This window comes from Somniosus microcephalus, chromosome 22 (assembly GCF_052327205.1).
Source record: "Somniosus microcephalus isolate GS21.2 chromosome 22, FLI_Smic_1.0, whole genome shotgun sequence".
NCBI classification, from domain to species: domain Eukaryota; kingdom Metazoa; phylum Chordata; class Chondrichthyes; order Squaliformes; family Somniosidae; genus Somniosus; species Somniosus microcephalus.
The window spans coordinates 9,837,832-9,856,531 of NC_141008.1; the positions used below are offsets into that span (position 1 = coordinate 9,837,832).

At 48.0% G+C, this 18,700-nt stretch overlaps 1 protein-coding gene and 2 non-coding genes across 3 annotated transcripts in view; all 3 read left to right on the forward strand.

Annotated features, from left to right (window-relative positions):
• The first annotated feature begins 10,346 nt into the window (after positions 1-10,346).
• Positions 10,347-18,700, forward strand: part of cct6a (chaperonin containing TCP1, subunit 6A (zeta 1)) — a 28,160-nt gene continuing 19,806 nt past the window's right edge. Inside the window, exons 1-5 of the mRNA XM_085964165.1 lie at positions 10,347-10,544; positions 11,728-11,791; positions 13,428-13,562; positions 14,509-14,682; positions 15,971-16,074. Of these exons, the coding sequence (XP_085820291.1) occupies positions 10,408-10,544; positions 11,728-11,791; positions 13,428-13,562; positions 14,509-14,682; positions 15,971-16,074 (614 nt within the window). The 5' untranslated portion in view covers positions 10,347-10,407. The remainder of the gene's footprint in view (positions 10,545-11,727; positions 11,792-13,427; positions 13,563-14,508; positions 14,683-15,970; positions 16,075-18,700) is intronic.
• LOC147102023 (small nucleolar RNA SNORA15) lies at positions 15,306-15,435 on the forward strand. The gene has a single exon (XR_015073316.1). It is a non-coding gene; the product is annotated as a small nucleolar RNA SNORA15 (small nucleolar RNA).
• On the forward strand, positions 16,252-16,381 carry LOC147102024 (small nucleolar RNA SNORA15). The gene has a single exon (XR_015073315.1). It is a non-coding gene; the product is annotated as a small nucleolar RNA SNORA15 (small nucleolar RNA).

Genomic DNA, 18,700 nt, shown 5'->3' on the forward strand with positions numbered 1-18,700 from the left:
CACCATTACTGATACTAGCTTTTTATTCCCGATTTAATTAACTGAATTTAAATTCCCCAGCTGCCGTGGATTTGAACACACGTCTCGCGGATCATTAGTCCAGGCCTCTGGATTACTAGTTCAGTAACATTACCACTATGTTATCATTCCCCTGTTCTGATCCTTGTCCTGGCCAATATTTATCCCTTAACCAACATCACTAAAAATCAGATTATCTGATCATTGCTATTTGTGGGAGCATGCTGTGCGCAAATTGGCTGCTGCGTTTCCTACCTTAAAACAGTGATGACACTTCAAAAAATACTTCATTGGCTGTAAAGTGCTTTGGGACACCTTGCGCTTTAGAAATATAAGTCTTTCTTTCTTTAAAATATAAAGTCTATGTGAAGGCCTTGTCCATCTGCCTTCACTCCGTGCTAGCCCACATCATCCACCCTGACCAGTTTTGCACAGTCCAGGTCACTGCATTTACGATAACCTCCGTTTGGTCTGGGACCTAATCCATCATTCCCAGAGAACTGGTCTGTCGAGCAACTTCCTTTCCCTATATCAGGAGAAGGCATTGGAGAGGGTTGATCATGATTACCTGTGTGGAAGTTTGTATGATTTTTGCGTTCAGTACACTATGTCGCCAGATCTGACTTCTGTACAACACTGCATGAGTGTCTCATTAAAATTAACAGATCTTTAACAACCCTCTTGCTTTGGAAGGAGTATGTCAGATATGCCCCGTGTACAGCCAGTTGTATTCTATCAGCATGGAGCCTTTCCTGCACCTTTGTACATGGCATTGCTGGAATTGTATTTGTTCGTGATCAGCCTAGAGGCTACTCCTTTGGCCTATACGATGGTGTGCTCCTCAGTGTAGTGGATCCTGCTGACATGAGGAGGATGCATGAGTGCCAGCAAGTGTACCCTGCCCTGTCCTCTGCAAGAATCAACTGGGATAAATGCTTCAATTGAGAGGAGCTCCATATCTTCAGCTGAAACGCCAATGACCTGCTGTGTCTAAGACTCTACCTTTTAAAAAAGTTAATTCTTGGGATGTGGGCATCGCTAGCAAGGGCAGCATTTATTGTCCATCCCTAGTTGCCAAGAGAAGGTGGTGGTGGGCCATCTTCTTGAACCATTGCAGTCCATGTAGCGAAGGAGTTCCCACAATACTGTTAAGCAGGAAGTTACAGGCTTATGGCAGACCACTGGTTTCGTCATTCACCACCAGATCTGGGGACCCACTGGAATCCTGCAGTCTGGTAAGTGGTGCTGGTGGGGAGTGGTGCTCATAGACATAGGAGGGAAGCACGCCTGCTGCACTCCTGCTCCTGGCCCACAAGGAAATCTTTTACAAGATCTAATGTACTTATATTTTCAGCTGTCTTCCAGGCCTGCTGCTCCATCGTGTCCAGAGCTCCTGAAAAGGCTAGCATCGGGCGCCAACAGTTACAATAACATTGGGGTTTAAATGATGTCATCAGACCCCGACTGTTGAATTTCAATGAGGTCCTCACCTGCCTGGTGTGAGGGCCACACTGGCTAGCTGGAAAGTGCCTGTTAACATGGCGTGAGGCCAGCAAGTATTAGGTGAGGAGGTCGCTGCAAGCACTTTAACCCCCGTACGTGCCTTTCTCGTCTGGCTTGGGGGAGTTAAAATTGGGGTTTCAGTTTTCTCTTTTCCAAAGAAAAGAAGCCCAGCCTGCTCAATCTTTCCTGAAAGTTGCATCCTCTCAATTTAGTAATCTCAATATGAGAGCTGTCCAGGTCAGTCATAACAGAGAACCAATTATGAGAAGTAACTAGATAATCAAATGCTGTTAACATAACAAATAGATCTACTGGGGAAAGTGACATACCAAGGAAATCATCAAGCCCAGGAAGTATTTCAATCTTTCACCTGTTTCAGGGAAGCAACCTTATTACATTTAGAGCAAGTGAAAATACCACAATTCAACTCCCTCCCTTCCCAATGATTTTGGAAAGAGGTGTTGGTCTCAGCCGTGGCTCAATGGTAGCACTTTGGCCTCCGAGTTAGAGGACGTGTGTGCAAGCCCCGCTCCAGAGACTCGAGAGCATAAGCTTGGCTGACCCTTCAGAGCTGCCCTGTCAGAGATGCTGATGGGGTGGGACCTTAAACCGAAGCCCCATCTGCCCCCTCAGGAGGACGTTAAAGATCCCATGGCACTTCATGAAATGATGATGCTTCCACAATGGTGTTAAGTAGGGAACTCCAGGATATTGACCTAGTGATGATGAAGGAACAGTGATATATGACCAAGTCAAGATGGTGTACTCTTTTGATTAAATAGATAAACAAATTGACTGTAAATTAATAAAACTTCAAATAAAACTTCACAAATCAAATTAAAATTTGGTTGTCCAAATTGATGATGCACTCCAGTCCCCGCGGCGCCCACCGGTCACGGGAATACTCAAGCATGCCGGTGGACACCGCGTGCTCCATCTCCAGGGCCAAGTCAAGATGGTGTACTCTTTTGATTGGACCAAAAACAAATTATCTGTAAATTAAACAAACTTCAAATGGAACTTAAACAAATCAAATTAAAACTTGGTTGTCCAAATTGATGATGCACTCCAGTCCCCGCGGCGCCCACCGGTCGCGGAAGTACTCAAGCATGCCGGCGGACACCGCGTGCTCCATCTCCAGGGCCACGTCAAGATGGTGTATGTTGGATCCGTGATTCTTAGAGTATGATGTTTTCCAATAACTACACGGAGGCTGTAACTTAACAATCAACAGGTGTTTACTGGAGTAGGGTAGTCTCAAGACTGGGGATACAGAGGCATGCTCAAGGCTTATATACAGGTGTGGTCACTGCCGGTACTACAGTATACAGGAGCTGTAAAAGTAGTTCTCTCTTAAAGGTACATACACTACTATTCCTCCCCTTTTAGATTAGCAGTACCCATAATATTCAAATAACAATTAACACTTTAACATGCACATTAAACAGAAATAGTCCATTTATAGATTCAGTCTTTGGGGCAGCTTCCTGATCCTTTCTGGATAGCGCCTTTCCTGAGGTTCTTGTTCTTGGTGCGGAGGCGATTCTGGCCCCCTTTCGTCGGTTAGTTCATCAGTTTCCACTGCTACTGTTTCTGAGGTAGATGCTACCGGTATGTCGGGTTCATCCCCAGGTACGCGAGACATGGGGTTGACTCGTTCCTGTGACGCTAAGATCTGATCGACGTGGCGTCTCACAATGTTCTCCCCGACATCCACTGTGTACATTAATGGCCCCTGCCGTGTGCATATCGTTCCGGGTTGCCATTTCTCTGTTCGGTAGTCACGGGCCAAGACTGGTTGTCCTACATTGAAGCTCCTTGTCGGCTTCTCATTGATGTGCTGGAATTGTTTATCCTCAACATTTCTTCGCACATTTGGTCTGAGCAAATCCAGACGAGATCTCAACCTTCGGTTAAGAACATCATGGCCGGGGTCTGGTTGGTAACTGCATGTGTCGCATTTCTGTAGGCTAACAGGAAATTGTCCACCTTATGACACAAAATGGCATCTCCCGCGCTTTCCTTTCTTCCCGCGCTCGCCCTTCTTCTCTGCTGCGGCTTCTAAAAATGGCGTCTCCCGCGCTCTCCCTTCTTCTCCGCGGCTCAATGGCGTCTCCCGCGCTCTCCCTTCTTCTCCCCGCGGACGCTGTTCAGCCCTTGAGCCCTGGCTGTGCTCTGCGCGTTCTCCTGTGCGCCTTTCCCGTTTCCGCCGCTTGGTCCTGAACCCGGCTGCTGCTTTACCCTCTCTCTCTCTGTTTTTGTTTTTCCTCGACGCCGCTCGGTTTTCAACCCCTGGCTGCGCCCTGTGCGCTTCACCCTCTCTCTTACCCCGTCGACGCTGCTCGGCTTTTTCTCTGCCGTCGGTCGGCTCCAGCCGCCGCTGTCCGGGAAGGGTCTGTGCTGTACCTGTTGCCAGTCTGTTGCTGGATTGTCGTGGCTGGGGAACCAAGCCCGGCTCTCAACAGCCTCCCCTGCGATGTTCACTCTCTGCCGGACGACTGGGCGGTTGCTCGTGGTCGACGCCCGTGCTTCTGGCCTCGACTTTCTTCCACTGCCCTCCCGGAGCGAATCCTTGAAGGGAAATGCAGAGTTGCAAGTAGATTCGAATCGACCTCGTCGCCACTGTTGGATCCGTGATTCTTAGAGTATGATGTTTTCCAATAACTACATGGAGGCTGTAACTTAACAATCAACAGGTGTTTGCTGGAGTAGGGTAGTCTAAAGACTGGCAGTACAGAGGCATGCTCAAGGCTTATATACAGGGGTGGTCACTGTCGGTACTTACAGTATACAGGAGCTGTAAAAGTAGTTCTCTCTTAAAGGTACATACACTACAGTGTACTCTTCTGATTGGACCAAAAACAAATTGTCTGTAAATTAATCAAATTTTAAATGAACCTTAACAAATCAAATTAAAATTGTGTTATCCGAATCGATGACGCACTCCAGTCCCCGCGGCGCCCACCGGTCACGGAAGTACTCGAGCGTGCCGGCGGACACCGCGTGCTCCATCTCCAGGGCCACGTCAAGATGGTGTAATGCTTGAAGGGAAACATGAATGACATTGTTGCTCTTGTCAAGTTCTACGCATGTCTGCCAAAACTGCTCACTATTCCAGGATCAGTCTGGAATGCAAGGAAATCCCCCAGCTACTATTTTCTACTGCTAACCATTTTCTTAAACTCCTCTCCCCTGGCTCCTCCACACTCACCTCCAACAACAAATGCGAGGAGCTCATGGACTTCTTTGTCTCTAAGATTGAGACCATCCGTTCAGCTGCCTCTGCCACTTCCCTTCCTTCCCCTAGCCCACGGGGCCAAACTTCCTCTAAGGTTCCCCTAGCCCAAGCCCTGAACTCGCATCTTTCTCCAGTTTCTCTCCGATCTCCCCTCTTGACCTCTCCACACTCATCTTGTCCATGAGACCCACTTCCTGCTCCCTCGACCCTATTCCCATTAAACAGCTGACCAGCCAACTTCCTTTTCTGGCTCCCATGTTAGCTGACATTGTTAACGGTTCTCTCTCCTCAGGTATTGTCCCCCTCTCCCTCAAATCTGCCGTCATCACGCCTCTCCTCAAAAAAAACCCTTGACCCCTCTGTCCTTGCAAACTACCGCCTCATCTCCAACCTCCCTTTCCTCTCCAATGTCCTTGATCATGTTGTCACCTCCCAAATCCGTGCCCATCTTTTCCGGAACTCCATGTTTGTATCCTTCCAATCCGGTTTCCGCCCCTGCCACAATACCAAAACGGCTCTCATCAAAGTCACAAATGACATCCTTTGTGACTGTGACGAGGGTAAACTATCCCTCCTCGTCCTTCTCGACCTATCTGCAGCCTTTGACACGGTTGACCACTCCATCCTCCTCCAACGCCGCTCCACCATTGTCCAGCTGGGTGGGACTGCACTCACCTGGTTCCATTCTTAACTACCTAATCGTAGCCAGAGAATCACCTGCAACGGCTTCTCTTCCAGCTCCCGCATTGTTACCTCTGGGGTCCCCCGAGGACCTATCCTTGGCCCCCTCCTATTTCTTATCTATGTGCTGCCCCTTGGCAACATCATCCGAAAACACAGCATCAGTTTCCACGTGTTTGCTGATGACACCCAGCTCTACCTCACCACCACCTGTCTCGACCCCTCCATGGTCTCTAAGTTGACACACTGCTTGTCCGACATCCAGTACTGGATGAGCAGAAATTTTCACTAATTAAATATTGGGAAGACCAAAGCCATTGTCTTCAGGCCCCGCCACAACCTCCGTTCTCTACCCACCGACTCCATCCCTCTCCCTAACATCTGTCTGATGCTGAACCAGACTGTTCGCAACCTTGGTGTCATATTTGACCTGGAAATGAGCTTCCGACCACCTATCCGTGGCATAACTATTTCCACCTCTGTAACATTGCCTGGCTCCACCCCTGCCTCAGCTCATCTGCTGCTGAAACTCTCATCCATGCCTGTTACCTCTAGACTTGACTATTCCAACGCACTCCTGGCTGGCCTCCCACGTTCTACCCTACGTAAACTTGCGGTCATCCAAAACTCAGCTGCCCGTGTCCTAACTCGCACCAAGTCCCGTTCACCAATCACCCCTGTGCTCGCTGACCTACATTGGCTCCCGGTTAAGCAATGCCTCGATTTCAAAATGTTCATCCTTGTTTTCAAATTCCTCCATGGCCTCGCCCCTCCCCATCTCTGAAATCTCCTTCAGCCCCACAACCCCCCCTCCACCTCGAGATATCTGCACTCCTCAAATTCTGCCCTCTTGAGCATCACTGATTATAATCGCTCAACCATTGGTGGCTATGCCTTCAGCTGCCTAGGCCCTAAGCTCTGGAATTCCCTCCCTAAACCTCTCTGCCTCTCTCTCCTCCGTTAAGATGCTCCTTAAAACCTACCTCTTTGACCAAGCTTTTGGTCACCTGCCCTAATTTCTTAAGTGGCTCGATGTCAATTTTTTGTCTTATAACACTCCTTGGGACGTTTTACTACGCTAAAGGTGCTACAGTATATAAATACAAGCTGTTGTTGTCCTTTTTATTGGCAAAGGTTGCGATGGAAGGGAGGTGCTGTCCAACTAACCTTTGAGTTAATGCAGTGGATCCTGTCAATTGTACATACTGCAGCCACAGTGCACCAATGATGGAGTCCAATGGCAGAGGCACCAATCAAATAGACTGCTTTGTCCTGAATGGTGTTAAGTTTCTTGAGTGTTGTTACAGCTGCACCCAGCCAGGTGAGTGGTGAGTTGAGTCTTGCAGATAGTGAAAAGGGGGTCAGGAAGTGAGCCATTCATAAGAACAGAAGGAGGCCATTCAGCCCTGTTCCATCATTCTATTAGTTCATGGCTGATCTGTACCTCAACTCTATTTACCTGCCTTTCATCCATATCCCTTGATATCAATGTTCCTGTTAATTTTTTGGGGGGGGTACACGGCCCATTCAAATTACCGCGCATGTGCGGTTTTTCCCATTGCAAAGCCAGTGAGCTGGGAGGCTGAGAGAGCTGCGACAGCTTAAAGGGAATATTGCTTGATACCCTTACTTAATAAACATCTGTCGATCTCTGGGTCAATTTGAATTGACCCAACATCCACATCCTTTTGGGGGGGAGTTCCACATTTCCACTACCCCTTTGTGTGAAAAAAGTGCTTCCTGATTTCCCTCCTGAACGGCCTAGCTCTAATTTTAAGATTATGTCCCCTTGTTCTCAATTCCCCCACCAGAGGAAATAACTCCTCTGCACCCTATCAAATCCTTTCATTATTTTAAATACCTCAAATGAGGTCACCCCTCAACCGTCTAAACTCAAGTGAATACAAACCAAGTTTATGCAACCTGTCCTCATAAAGTAACCTTTTTAACCCTATCATCATTGTGATAAATCAGCACTGTACCCCCACTTCCTGCAGTGTGGAGCCCAGAACTGAATGCAGTACTCCAGAGGGGGTCTGACCAAGGCTCTGTACACTGAATAACTTCCTCCACTTTGCATTGCAGCCCCCTTGAGCTAAAGGCCAACATTCAATTAGCCTTTTTGATTAGTTTTTGTACCTGTGAATCGTCTCTTGCCATTTGGAAAATATTAAATATCTTTCTTGGATTCAAAGTGGATGACCTCACACTTCCCCATATTGAACTTCACCTGCCACAGGTTTTTGTCCACTCACTTAACTTCCAGCTCCTATCCACACAACTTACTGTGCTTCCTAACTTGGAGCCATCTGCAAACTTAGATATTTAACACTCTATTCAGTCATCCAAGTCACAGAATCACAGAAACCTCACAGTACAGATAGAGGCCATTTCAGCCCATCGAGCCTGCACCGACACATATCCCACCCAATCCCCATAACCCCTACACATATCCCACCCTATCCCCGTAACCCCACGTATTTAATCCCCCTAACACTAAGGGTCAATTTTTATCATAGCCAATCAACCTAACCCCGCACATCTTTGGACTGTGGGAGGAAACCGGAGCACCCGGAGAAAACCCACGCAAACACGGGGAGAATGTGCAAACTCCACACAGACAGTCACCCGAGGCCGGATTCGAACCCGGGTCCCTGGCGCTGTGAGGCAACAGTGCTAACCACTATGCCACCGTCGTTGATATATATGGCAAAAAGCTGAGAGCCAAGTACAGATCCCTACGGGACATCACTTGTCTCAGAGTTCCCAGCCTTTGCCCAGCTATCGTAGCCACGGTGTTGATAGGTTGGTCCAGTTAAGCTTCTGGTCAATAATGACCCCCCACCTCCTTAGATGGGAATGGTGGGACCATTGAAGATCGAGGGATGATGGCTGGGTTTGGAGATGGTTATTACTTGGCATTTATATGCCACAAATGTTACCTGCCACTTGTTAGTGCAAGCCTGGACATTGCCCAAGGTATGCTGTAGACTGACATGGCCTTTTTCATTATTGCCGGACAGTGAAATCATCAGCAAAAAGCCCCAAACTGCACTTTATGATGGAGGGAAGGTTGATGGTTGAGACAATCCACTTCCATGAAAAATTCCTGAGTGATATCCTGGGGCTGTGATGACTGGCCTCCAACAACAACCATCTTCATTTGTTCTAGGTATAACTGCAACCAGGGGAGATTCCAGGATTTAACCAGTTTTCCTTGGTGCCATATTTTGATGTTGAGATGGAGGGGGAAGTGGATGGTGGGGAGGGGGTGTGATGGAGGGGAAGGAATGGTAGGGGAGGAATGGTGGGGAGGGGTTACGGGGGGAGGGGAGGAATGGTGGGGAGAGGAGGGAGTGGGTGGAATGGGATAGTGGGGTGGGGACAGTGGAATGGGATAGTGGGGGGTGGGGGATTGGGGTTGGAGCGGGGGTGGGGGATTGGGGTTGGAGCGGGGGGTGGGGGAGGGTTGGAGCGGGGGTGGGGGAGGATTGGAGCGGGGGATGGGGATGGAGCGGGGGATGGGGGTTGGAGCGGGGGATGGGGAGTGGAGCGGGGGATGGGGATGGGGGGGTGGGGTGGAGCGGGGGATGGGGGGTTGGAGCGGGGGATGGGGATTGGAGCAGGGGATGGGGTGGAGCGGGGGATGGGGTGGAGCGGGGGATGGGGATGGGGTGGAGCGGGGGATGGGGGTTGGAGCGGGGGATGGGGATGGGGGTTGGAGCGGGGGATGGGGATTGGAGCGGGGGATGGGGGTGGAGGATGGGGTGGAGCGGGGGATGGGGGTTGGAGCGGGGGATGGGGGTTGGGGATTGGAGCGGGGGATGGGGGTTGGAGCGGGGGGGGGTTGATGGGATTGGGGGGGATTGGGATTGGGGGGGATGGGAATGGGATTGGGGGGGGATGGGATTGGGGGGGATGGGATATAGAAACATAGAAGATAGGAGCAGGAGTCGGCCATTTGGCCCTTCGAGCCTGCTCTACCATTCAACGAGATCATGGCTGATCATCCAAACCCTAGCACCCCGGTCCCTACACCGACAGCCATCCCACCCAAGCCCTATCCCCGTAACCCCACGTATTTAATCCCCCCTAACACTAAGGGTCCATTTATCATGGCCAATCAACCTAACCCGCACATCTTTGGACTGTGGGAGGAAACCGGAGCACCCGGAGGAAACCCACGCAAACACGGGGAGAATGTGCACTCCACACAGTCACCCGAGGCCGGATTTGAACCCGGGTCCCTGGCGCTGTGAGGCAACAGTGCTAACCACTATGCCACCGTGCGGGGGGGGATGGGATTGGGGGGGGGGGATGGGATTGGGGTGCGGATTGGGGGGGGATGGGATTGGGGGGGGATGGGGTGGAGCGGGGGGTGGGGGAATGGGATGGGATTGGGGGGCATGGGATGGGGGGGAAGTGATGAAGTTGGGGGTGGGGATTGGGGGTGGGGTGGGGATTGGGGGGATGTGATTGTGGGTGGGGGATGGATTGGGGGTGGGGTGGGGATTGGGGGATGTGAATGCTGTCAATGTCTCCTGGGTTCCTCCACACTGACTGTCGGTGTGTTTTTTGCCCGCACTGCCGCTAGTCTCGCTCACATGCGGCTTTTTTCGGGAAACTTCCAGAAAATTCTCTAACTCGCCGCCCAATAACGGGATTGTGAACCAATCGGCGACCGCGAAAGCGGTGGCGCTGTGATTGACAGGGACTCTCACCATACAAAGGGCGAGGAATGCGCCATTAACCAATCACCGCAGTGGGGGGCGGGATGTGGGCGTGGCTACAGTGCCGTTCGGGCGGCCAGAACGCCTTTGATTGATGTGCCGACTGGCCATACAGAGGAGGAGTCGGGGGCGAGCAGCCAATGGGCTGAGGGGGTGAGGGCGGTGGGTCGCGGCAGTCTAGGCCGAGGTTTAGTTCGGAGGAGCAGCAGCGGCGGGGAGCGGGCGTCAGGAGCTGCAATGTCTGCGATCAAAGCTTTAAACCCGAAAGCGGAGGTGGCCAGGGCCCAGGCCGCTCTGGCTGTCAACATCAGCGCGGCTCGGGGGCTGCAGGATGTGCTGAGGACCAACCTGGGGCCGAAGGGCACCATGAAAATGTGAGGACCGGCGGCGGCAGGCTTGGGGCCTAGTGTGAGGCGGCGGCCGGCAGGCACGTGGTTTCAGCGGAGCTGGCGAGGGGAAGGCGGGGTAATTGTGGTGGGGCAGTGGGTGCGGGGCGGCGGGTAATTGCGGGGCAGTGGGTGCGGGGCGGCGGGGTAATTGCGGGGCAGCGGGGGCGGGGCGGCGGGGTAATTGCGGGGCAGTGGGTGCGGGGCGGCGGGTAATTGCGGGGCAGTGGTGCGGGGCGGCGGGGTAATTGCGGGGCAGCGGGGGCGGGCCGGTGGGGTAATTGCGGGGCAGTGGGTGCGGGGCGGCGGGGTAATTGCGGGGCAGTGGGTGCGGGGCGGCGGAGGCTGGCGGCGGGGTAATTGCGGGGCAGTGGGTGCGGGGCGGCGGGGTAATTGCGGGGCAGCGGGGGCGGGCCGGTGGGGTAATTGCGGGGCAGCGGGGGCGGGCCGGTGGGGTAATTGCGGGGCAGCGGGGGCGGGGCGGTGGGTAATTGCGGGGCAGCGGGGGCGGGCCGGTGGGGTAATTGCGGGGGGGGCGGGCCGGTGGGGTAATTGCGGTGGGGCAATTGCGGGGGTAATTGTGGGGCAGTGGGTGCGGGGTAATTGTGGGGGATGCGGGGCGGCCGTGTAAGGTGGGGCAATGAAGTGTGGGGCGGCCGATATTTCCTCACCAAGATTCTGGAGGATGAATTTGAAATGTGAGATCGGTGGACATAGGAGCAGGAGTAGGCCCCTCGAGCCTACGCCATTCAATGAGATCATGGCTGATCATCCAAATTCAGTACCCTGTCCCTGCTTTCCCCCATATCCCTTTAGCCTTAAGAAATATATCCAACTCCTTATATATTTAATGAATTGGCCTCAACTGCCTTTTGTGGTAGAGAATTCCACAGGTTCACCACTCTCTGGGTGAAGAAATTCCTGCTCATTTCTGTCCTAAATGGCTTGCATTATGTCCCCGCTTGGCTCTGTGGCCCAGTAAGTAATCCGGCCGCAGGCTGATTTCAGGGATTTGAGCCTAATCCAGGCCGACTGTCCCGTGCTGCACTAATGATTAATAGATTTTTTTTATAGTGAAGCTTGATTGTGAACGTTTAACGACCGCTGCAGAGGATGAAATACATGATGGTTTGAGTTTCCTTTGTTAATTTGCTGTAGTCTCTTTTCTCAGGCTCGTCTCTGGAGCTGGGGATATCAAGCTGACCAAAGATGGTAATGTGTTGCTGCATGAAATGGTAAGTGCAGTCTGGGTTCCTTAAAAAAATCAGATTTAAAGAGGGGAGAATGTAGTTGCATATTGTTGTTTCTAAAATAAGTCCTAACTGGGATTGATGGTTTTGAAAGTGATGTGCTATATGAGTTTGAAACTTGAAACGATTACTGTAGATGTTAACATGTCAACAGCTCTTTTCCTTGTAGCAAATCTAACCATACATTGCCATAAAATATCCCTTTTAGAAATAAATCAATCTTGTAAGTTTAAATAGTATTGTAGAATTAATTGAAAAAATTAGCAAACTAAGTTGAGTTTAAAAATGTAGAATAAAAACAGAAAATGTTGAAAATACTCGGGTCAGGCAGCATCTGTGGAGAGAGAAACCGAGTTAATATTTCAGGTCGATGACCTTTCATCAGAAATGATAAATGTAGGCTGGTTTAGTGACTGATATATTGCAACTTTCCTGGCTGAATCCAGTAAAAACTGGCGATCTTTTTTACCTCCAAGTAGACCCTAACTGTGCTCACTGTAGACATAGGCTTTTCCCCTCTTTTTCTGAAGGTGCTGAGATGTAGTTCCACGGACGCTGACAGCTCATCCAATTTGCATTGCAACTCGTATTAATCTTGGATTCCTGGCCTGTTCTTATCCAGTGTCAACCTGTATTTTCCAGCAGGGTTCGGAATGAGAGGCCTGACCATCTTCTGTCTTCCTGGCCTGTGTTTCACAGCTACACCACATGTTTCCATTGTCCAGAGTCATTGAGAGCTGTATTACTCCAGCCATCTTGTTGTATATTCAAGCATTCTAACAAAAGGTTTTCTTCAACTGAAAAAATGTATAAAATTGTAATGAGGTATTTCATTTGACATGTAAGAGATCTGATTATCACGGATTTAATAGGGTAGATGTGTTTTTTTTTCTATTTCCTCTGGTGGGGGAGTCCAGAACAACGGGGACATAATCTTAAAATTAGAGCTATGCTATTCAGGGGTGATGTTGGGAAGCACTTCACACAAAGGGTAGTGGAAATCTGGAACACCATCACAAAACTGTTCAGACTAGGGGTCAGTTGGAAAAATTGATTTTTGTTAGGTAATGGAACCAAGGCATGTAGATAACATTGGTTTATCCGGAGGTTATATGTCCGGAGTACTCGATCTAATGGCAAAAATCACGAGCCGTTTTCTATATGTTTTTAGTTCTCGTTGCTTTTTTTCCCCCCAGTCAAGCACTGCAAGGTCTGTAGCTATAGCAACAGCTTCAGCTACAGCCGACTGTTTTGAAGCTGTTGCTCAGCAACAGGGTTTGTTGATTCACACGGAGCTTCTCAGTTCTGTATGTTTAAACATTAACTCTGGTATGTCCGGCACTTTTGATGTTACGGCACCAGCTCGGTCCTGTCAGTGCCGGATATCAAAGTTTCCTGTAGTTAAGATAGAGAACCACCATGATCTAATCAAATGGCGGAACAGGCTCGGAGCTGAATGGCCCACTCCTGTTCCTATGTTCCTCGGTCTAATGAAAAATGTTTAGATCTGCTTTTATAGTATCAACTGAATTGAGATAAATAATAAATGCACACGTGTCAGTGGGATTCACAGATGTACAAAAAAGTATTGTTTTTGAAGATACCAATTATTCCGTTACAGCAAATCCAACATCCAACAGCCTCTTTAATAGCTAAAGTGGCTACAGCTCAGGATGACATGACTGGTGATGGCACCACTTCCAATGTGCTGATTATTGGCGAGCTGCTGAAACAAGCTGATCTCTACATTTCAGAGGTAACAAATACATAATTTGGTTAGGGTTTTGTAAGTTAATATACCGTACATTTTGAGGTGCATATGATTTGCTTCTCAGCAGGGCCGAGTCAGGGAGGCAATAGAAAACATTTGTTTGATGTAGAATGGCAGGTTGTCTATAGAGACATTGTGAATGGGAATGTTGAGCAATGATGTCAATCCCCCGTTAATAAATGGTATGGAATAAAATGTGTAGCTGGGGTGACCAAGCAATATTGCCATGTGCACTTGTATTTCTTAGTGTAGCATTTACGCTGTCCCTTGAGGCCAGAAATTCAAATTGATGTAAATAAACTCAGCTGTTAAATAAATGCTGGGTCCTCTCAGAAGTCAATTAAGGACCTGCTCCCTGAGTCTGGTATCTTGTGTTCCTGGAGAATCTCTTTGTACTTTGAAGTGTGACAGAATGAAAACATTCAGTGGGTGTATTTATAACACTGCGGTAAGTTAGATGATATGTACTTTCTTGCATTTAAACAACAACTTGCATTTATATAGCGTCTTAATTTAGTAAAATGTCCCATGGTGCTTCAGGAGCCTTATCAAACAAAATTTGACACCGAGCCACATAGAGATATTAGGACAGGTGACCGAGAGGTAGGTTTTAAGGAGCTTCTTAAAGGAGGAGGGAGAGGCGGAGAGGTTTTAGGGAGGGAATTCAAGAGCTTAGCACCGAGGCAGCCAATAGTGGAGCGATGAAAATCGGGGCTGCACAAGGGGCCCGAATTGGAGGAGCGCAGAGGTCTCGGGTTGTGGGCCTGGAGGATGTTAGAGCGTGGGGAGGGGCGAGGACGTGGAGGGATTTGAAAACAAGGATGAGAATTTTAAAATTGTACCACGACTAATATAGCAGATGTAATTTTGTTTAGCAAAATGTACTGTGAAAATTTCATTTTTACAAAGTGACATAACCATTTCTATTCAGGGTTTGCATCCCAGGATTGTGACTGAAGGATTTGAAGCAGCTAAAGAGAAGGCCCTTGAGATTTTGGAGCAAGTGAAAATAACTAAAGAGATGGACAGAGAGACTCTTATCAATGTAGCCAGGACATCATTGCGCACAAAGGTGCACCGAGAATTGGCAGACGTCTTAACAGAGGTATTCATGTATTCAAAATTTCTGTGTTCCTCATTCGCTTTTGATATTAAATACTATATGATCATGTAAACCTCAAACACAGAACTCTTGGCACAAGTGTGTTAAACCTCCATTTTGTTTTGCGTGCATTAGTTTCTGATTAATTACACTCTAGGAACTTTTCATTTTAACAGTTGATTCTGGCCAATACTTTTTATGAGCAGGAACTTGGTGATCCCTGCCCTTTTAAAATATATTTCTCATCCGTGAGGGTTGTCGAATTGATGCTGTATAACTGCAGATGTGGTGATTTAAGAATTTTGGCAATTTTACTTAAATGTGTTGGGCATGGTAGAGAAATGAGCACCTTGGAGGGTGTCCTATTCAACCAGATCGAGTTAGTGTTATCATGTCACATCGTTTTAAATTAGGCTTTTGAATCCAGGTTCACTTTCAAAATGTGAAGTTGCACTGGAGTTTCTCTTGGGGTCTTCGATGTTTCCGTGTAACTTTACATTTTGCAGTGACGCTAGACATTTAAGACATTACTATTGGTGTTTAAAAGGAATTTTCCTCATTTTGGTTCTGCCTGAAACACATAATTGACACCAAGTAGGCAAGTACTCAGGTGTTAGCTGACCAGTGCGTGACTGAATTCTGCATTAGCTCTTCTATAGTTAAAGCAGTCAGACATCATGCTAGAATATCTTCACTTTCTTGATTCAAATTGGTGCTGTGTCCTGTCACAGCAACATTCAAAAGGTGAAAACAAGTTTTTGTAGATAGGAACATTGCCAGTCTATAATATGTTCATCTTTTATAGAAAATGTGGATTCATGTGGAATCTGGCCATGTAAACTTGTGGCATTTTAATTATCTTCCCCCCCACAGCAGCACCACTCTTGGGAGAATGTAATTACAATGTGACACATTTTATATGGGCATGCTTCCATAATAATATAAATATATACTGTATCTTGGAATTACAATGGATTTTTTATTTATATAAATATGGCGGCAGAATGTACAACTTTAAGATGGGGACTGAATTACGTCTGCACATCTTGGTCCAATTATCCTGTGGTCTTTAACCCAATGCCACAAGAGATTGATTAGTGGCAAGAATTCATAGGTGAAGTAAAGCAATGTACTGTTGCAATATAACAATCTTGGGACTGTTTCTATCATGGTTGCATTTTAATTGAGTGTAAAGATTTCCTGCTGGGAAGTATTAAGATTGTGATGTATTGCAAAATATAATTGGTTATGATGAATGGATATCCAACTTGTAGTTTTGAATCACTTTTAGGCTGTAGTCGATGCTGTGCTGGCAGTGAAGAAACCAAATGAACCCATTGATCTCTTCATGGTTGAAATTATGGAGATGAAGCACAAAACTGAGTGTGACACAAAGTAAGTATCAGACAGTGAAAGTTGACTACTGCATTGGGAAGTTAAAGCCAAAACAGAACTAAAATTAAAAACTAACCTTTAATAATAGAACAAAAAAACAACCCAGCAGGCAATCAACAATTCAGCCTGGAATACTCCAAAGCAATCAGGCAAGTAATCGGGTGTTAGCTGACCAGTGCGTGACTGAATTCTGCATTAGCTCTTCTATAGTTAAAGCAGTCAGACATCATGCTAGAATATCTTCACTTTCTTGATTCAAATTGGTGCTGTGTCCTGTCACAGCAACATTCAAAAGGTGAACACAAGTTTTAGTAGATATGAACAAATGACAGGATTATCTGTCAACTTTTTAGTTGATAATTAGGTACAGGTGGACTACACTTTATCCGAACTTCCGAAAACCGAAACCCTCTTAAAAACCAAAGGTTTTTTCGGTCAGCGTAAGTCGTGCGCACGACATGACCAGAGTGGTGCACGACTTACGCTGAGCAGAGGGTCAGCGTAAGTCGTGCGCACGCCCCCCCCCCCGCGGAACCACCTGACTCTTCCAAAGGCTCGAGAGCGCTGAGCCCGCGGCGGTGTCGGCCCCTGTCCGACCGAGCACGACGACCTGTTGGTGGAAATGCGGAACTTCATTGCATTCCAGGCTAGCAGCGACGGACAAGCCACGACTGCGGACCCCCCCGCGGAACCCCGCCGACGCCGACCCACCTTCCGAAATCCGAAATATTCCGAAAACCGAAACACGGCTGGTCCCGAGGTTTTCGGATAAAGGATAGTCTACCTGTACCAGTTTCTAATACCGACTCTAATCTTGTTATAATGAAGCAAAATTTAAACAGGAAAGTTTAGCTGTAAGTATTAAATGTAGAATAAGTTTGTTTATCATAAAGGGGATCTTTGGGACTCATTGTTTTTAGGTACAATGCTTTTCTGGCGCTCTTGTTAGCGGGCTGCTTGGTGGGAAGGTTGAGGGTTGGGAGAAGGACAAGTACTCTGTTCCTGTAGAAACAACGCCATTGCTTTGGAGTAGTCCAGGCTGAATTGTTGATTGCCTACAGGGCTTTTTTTGGTTCTATTATTAAGTTAGTTTTTAATTTTAGTCCTGTTTTGGCTTTAACTTCCATTTTCTGTTCAATACTAGGGACTGTTTCGACTTGGGTTGGGGGCTTATCTTGGGGCTGGTTTGAGTTAATTATAGGTTAGTTAAAGACAAGTAGTGTGATTAACTCATTTGTTTTTCCTCTTCCCTTGTGTCAGTTGGGCTCGTGTGTAAGTTGTACCAACGAGAGATTATTATCTAACTGCATGACTCCAGTGCAGTACAAAAGCAGGACTATGTGGCGTTTAGCCTTGATGGAAGTTCAGCTTTGAGGTGCAGTTGTCTTGGTTATATTTGAAGGGTTATATATTTTTTTAAATTTTAACTTTTAGGAGACAGTAGCTTAGTATGGGACATGGCTATACAAAGGATAGATCATAATGTGGACAGTTCTGGATGCATCATATGGCTGGGATGATCACACGTGCAGGAAAGATGTCAGACTGCTTGCACTCAAGCTTTTTGAGTTGGAGTAGCTGGGAACAAACCATGTTTGAAGGGTTTCTGGAATGCACATTCCAAGAGGTGAGCCCCACACCGGCGCAGAAGAAGTTAGTGGTAAATGGCAGTGGATGACCATCTATCACGGTAGGCACATAGGAACAGGGGTAGGCCATTCAGTCTCTCGAGCCTGTTCCTATCAGATTGTCGTAAAAACCCATCTGGTTCACTAATGTCCTTCAGGGAAGGAAATCTGCCGTCCATACCTGATCTGGCCCACATGTGACTCCAGACCCACAGCAATGTGGTTGACTCTTAACTGCCCTCTGAAATGGCCCAGTTGTCAATAAGGTGGCTCACCACCACCACCTCATGGGCAATAAATGCTGGCCCAGCCGCATCCCATGAATGATAAAAAAAATCATTCCTGATCTGTATATTAACTCCACCCGCCTGCCTTGGCTCCATATTTTTATACCCTTGTCTAGCAAAAATCTATTTCAGATTTAACATGATTATTTGAGCTGGCATCCACTGCTTTTTATGAGAGCAAGTTCCACCCTTTGCATGAAGGAGTGTTTCCCACCATGGGATAGGACGGAGTCTGACTTTAACTCTGGACTCCCTCCTATTGTCTCCAATCTACTCCGTTACTGCCAGGAAATCTATAGATCCTAATAATTGCCACATCACCAGGCCTATGTAACTTGTTTTTCCTGTGTCCATTCGTGGGCGCATTTTGGCTGCCGCTCCGGACCGGAGCCGATCACTTCTATTCCCACTTTTCTCTCCCCCTTTGCTTTTCTCCCTACCACTCCTTGACCATGCTCTTGTGTCGTCATGCCTTCATTTCTCCCCTCTCGGGTCCTCTGCCCTCCCAAATCCCTTCCCAGTCTGGACTCCCTCTCGGATAAGTCTGTCGAAAGAAGAAAGACTTGCATTTATATAGAGCCTTTCATGACCACCGGACGTCCCAAAGCGCTTTACAGCCAATGAAGTACTTTTGAAGTGTAGTCGCTGTTGCACTGTGGGAAACACAGCAGCTAATGTGTGCACAGCAAGCTCCCACAGACAGCAATGTGA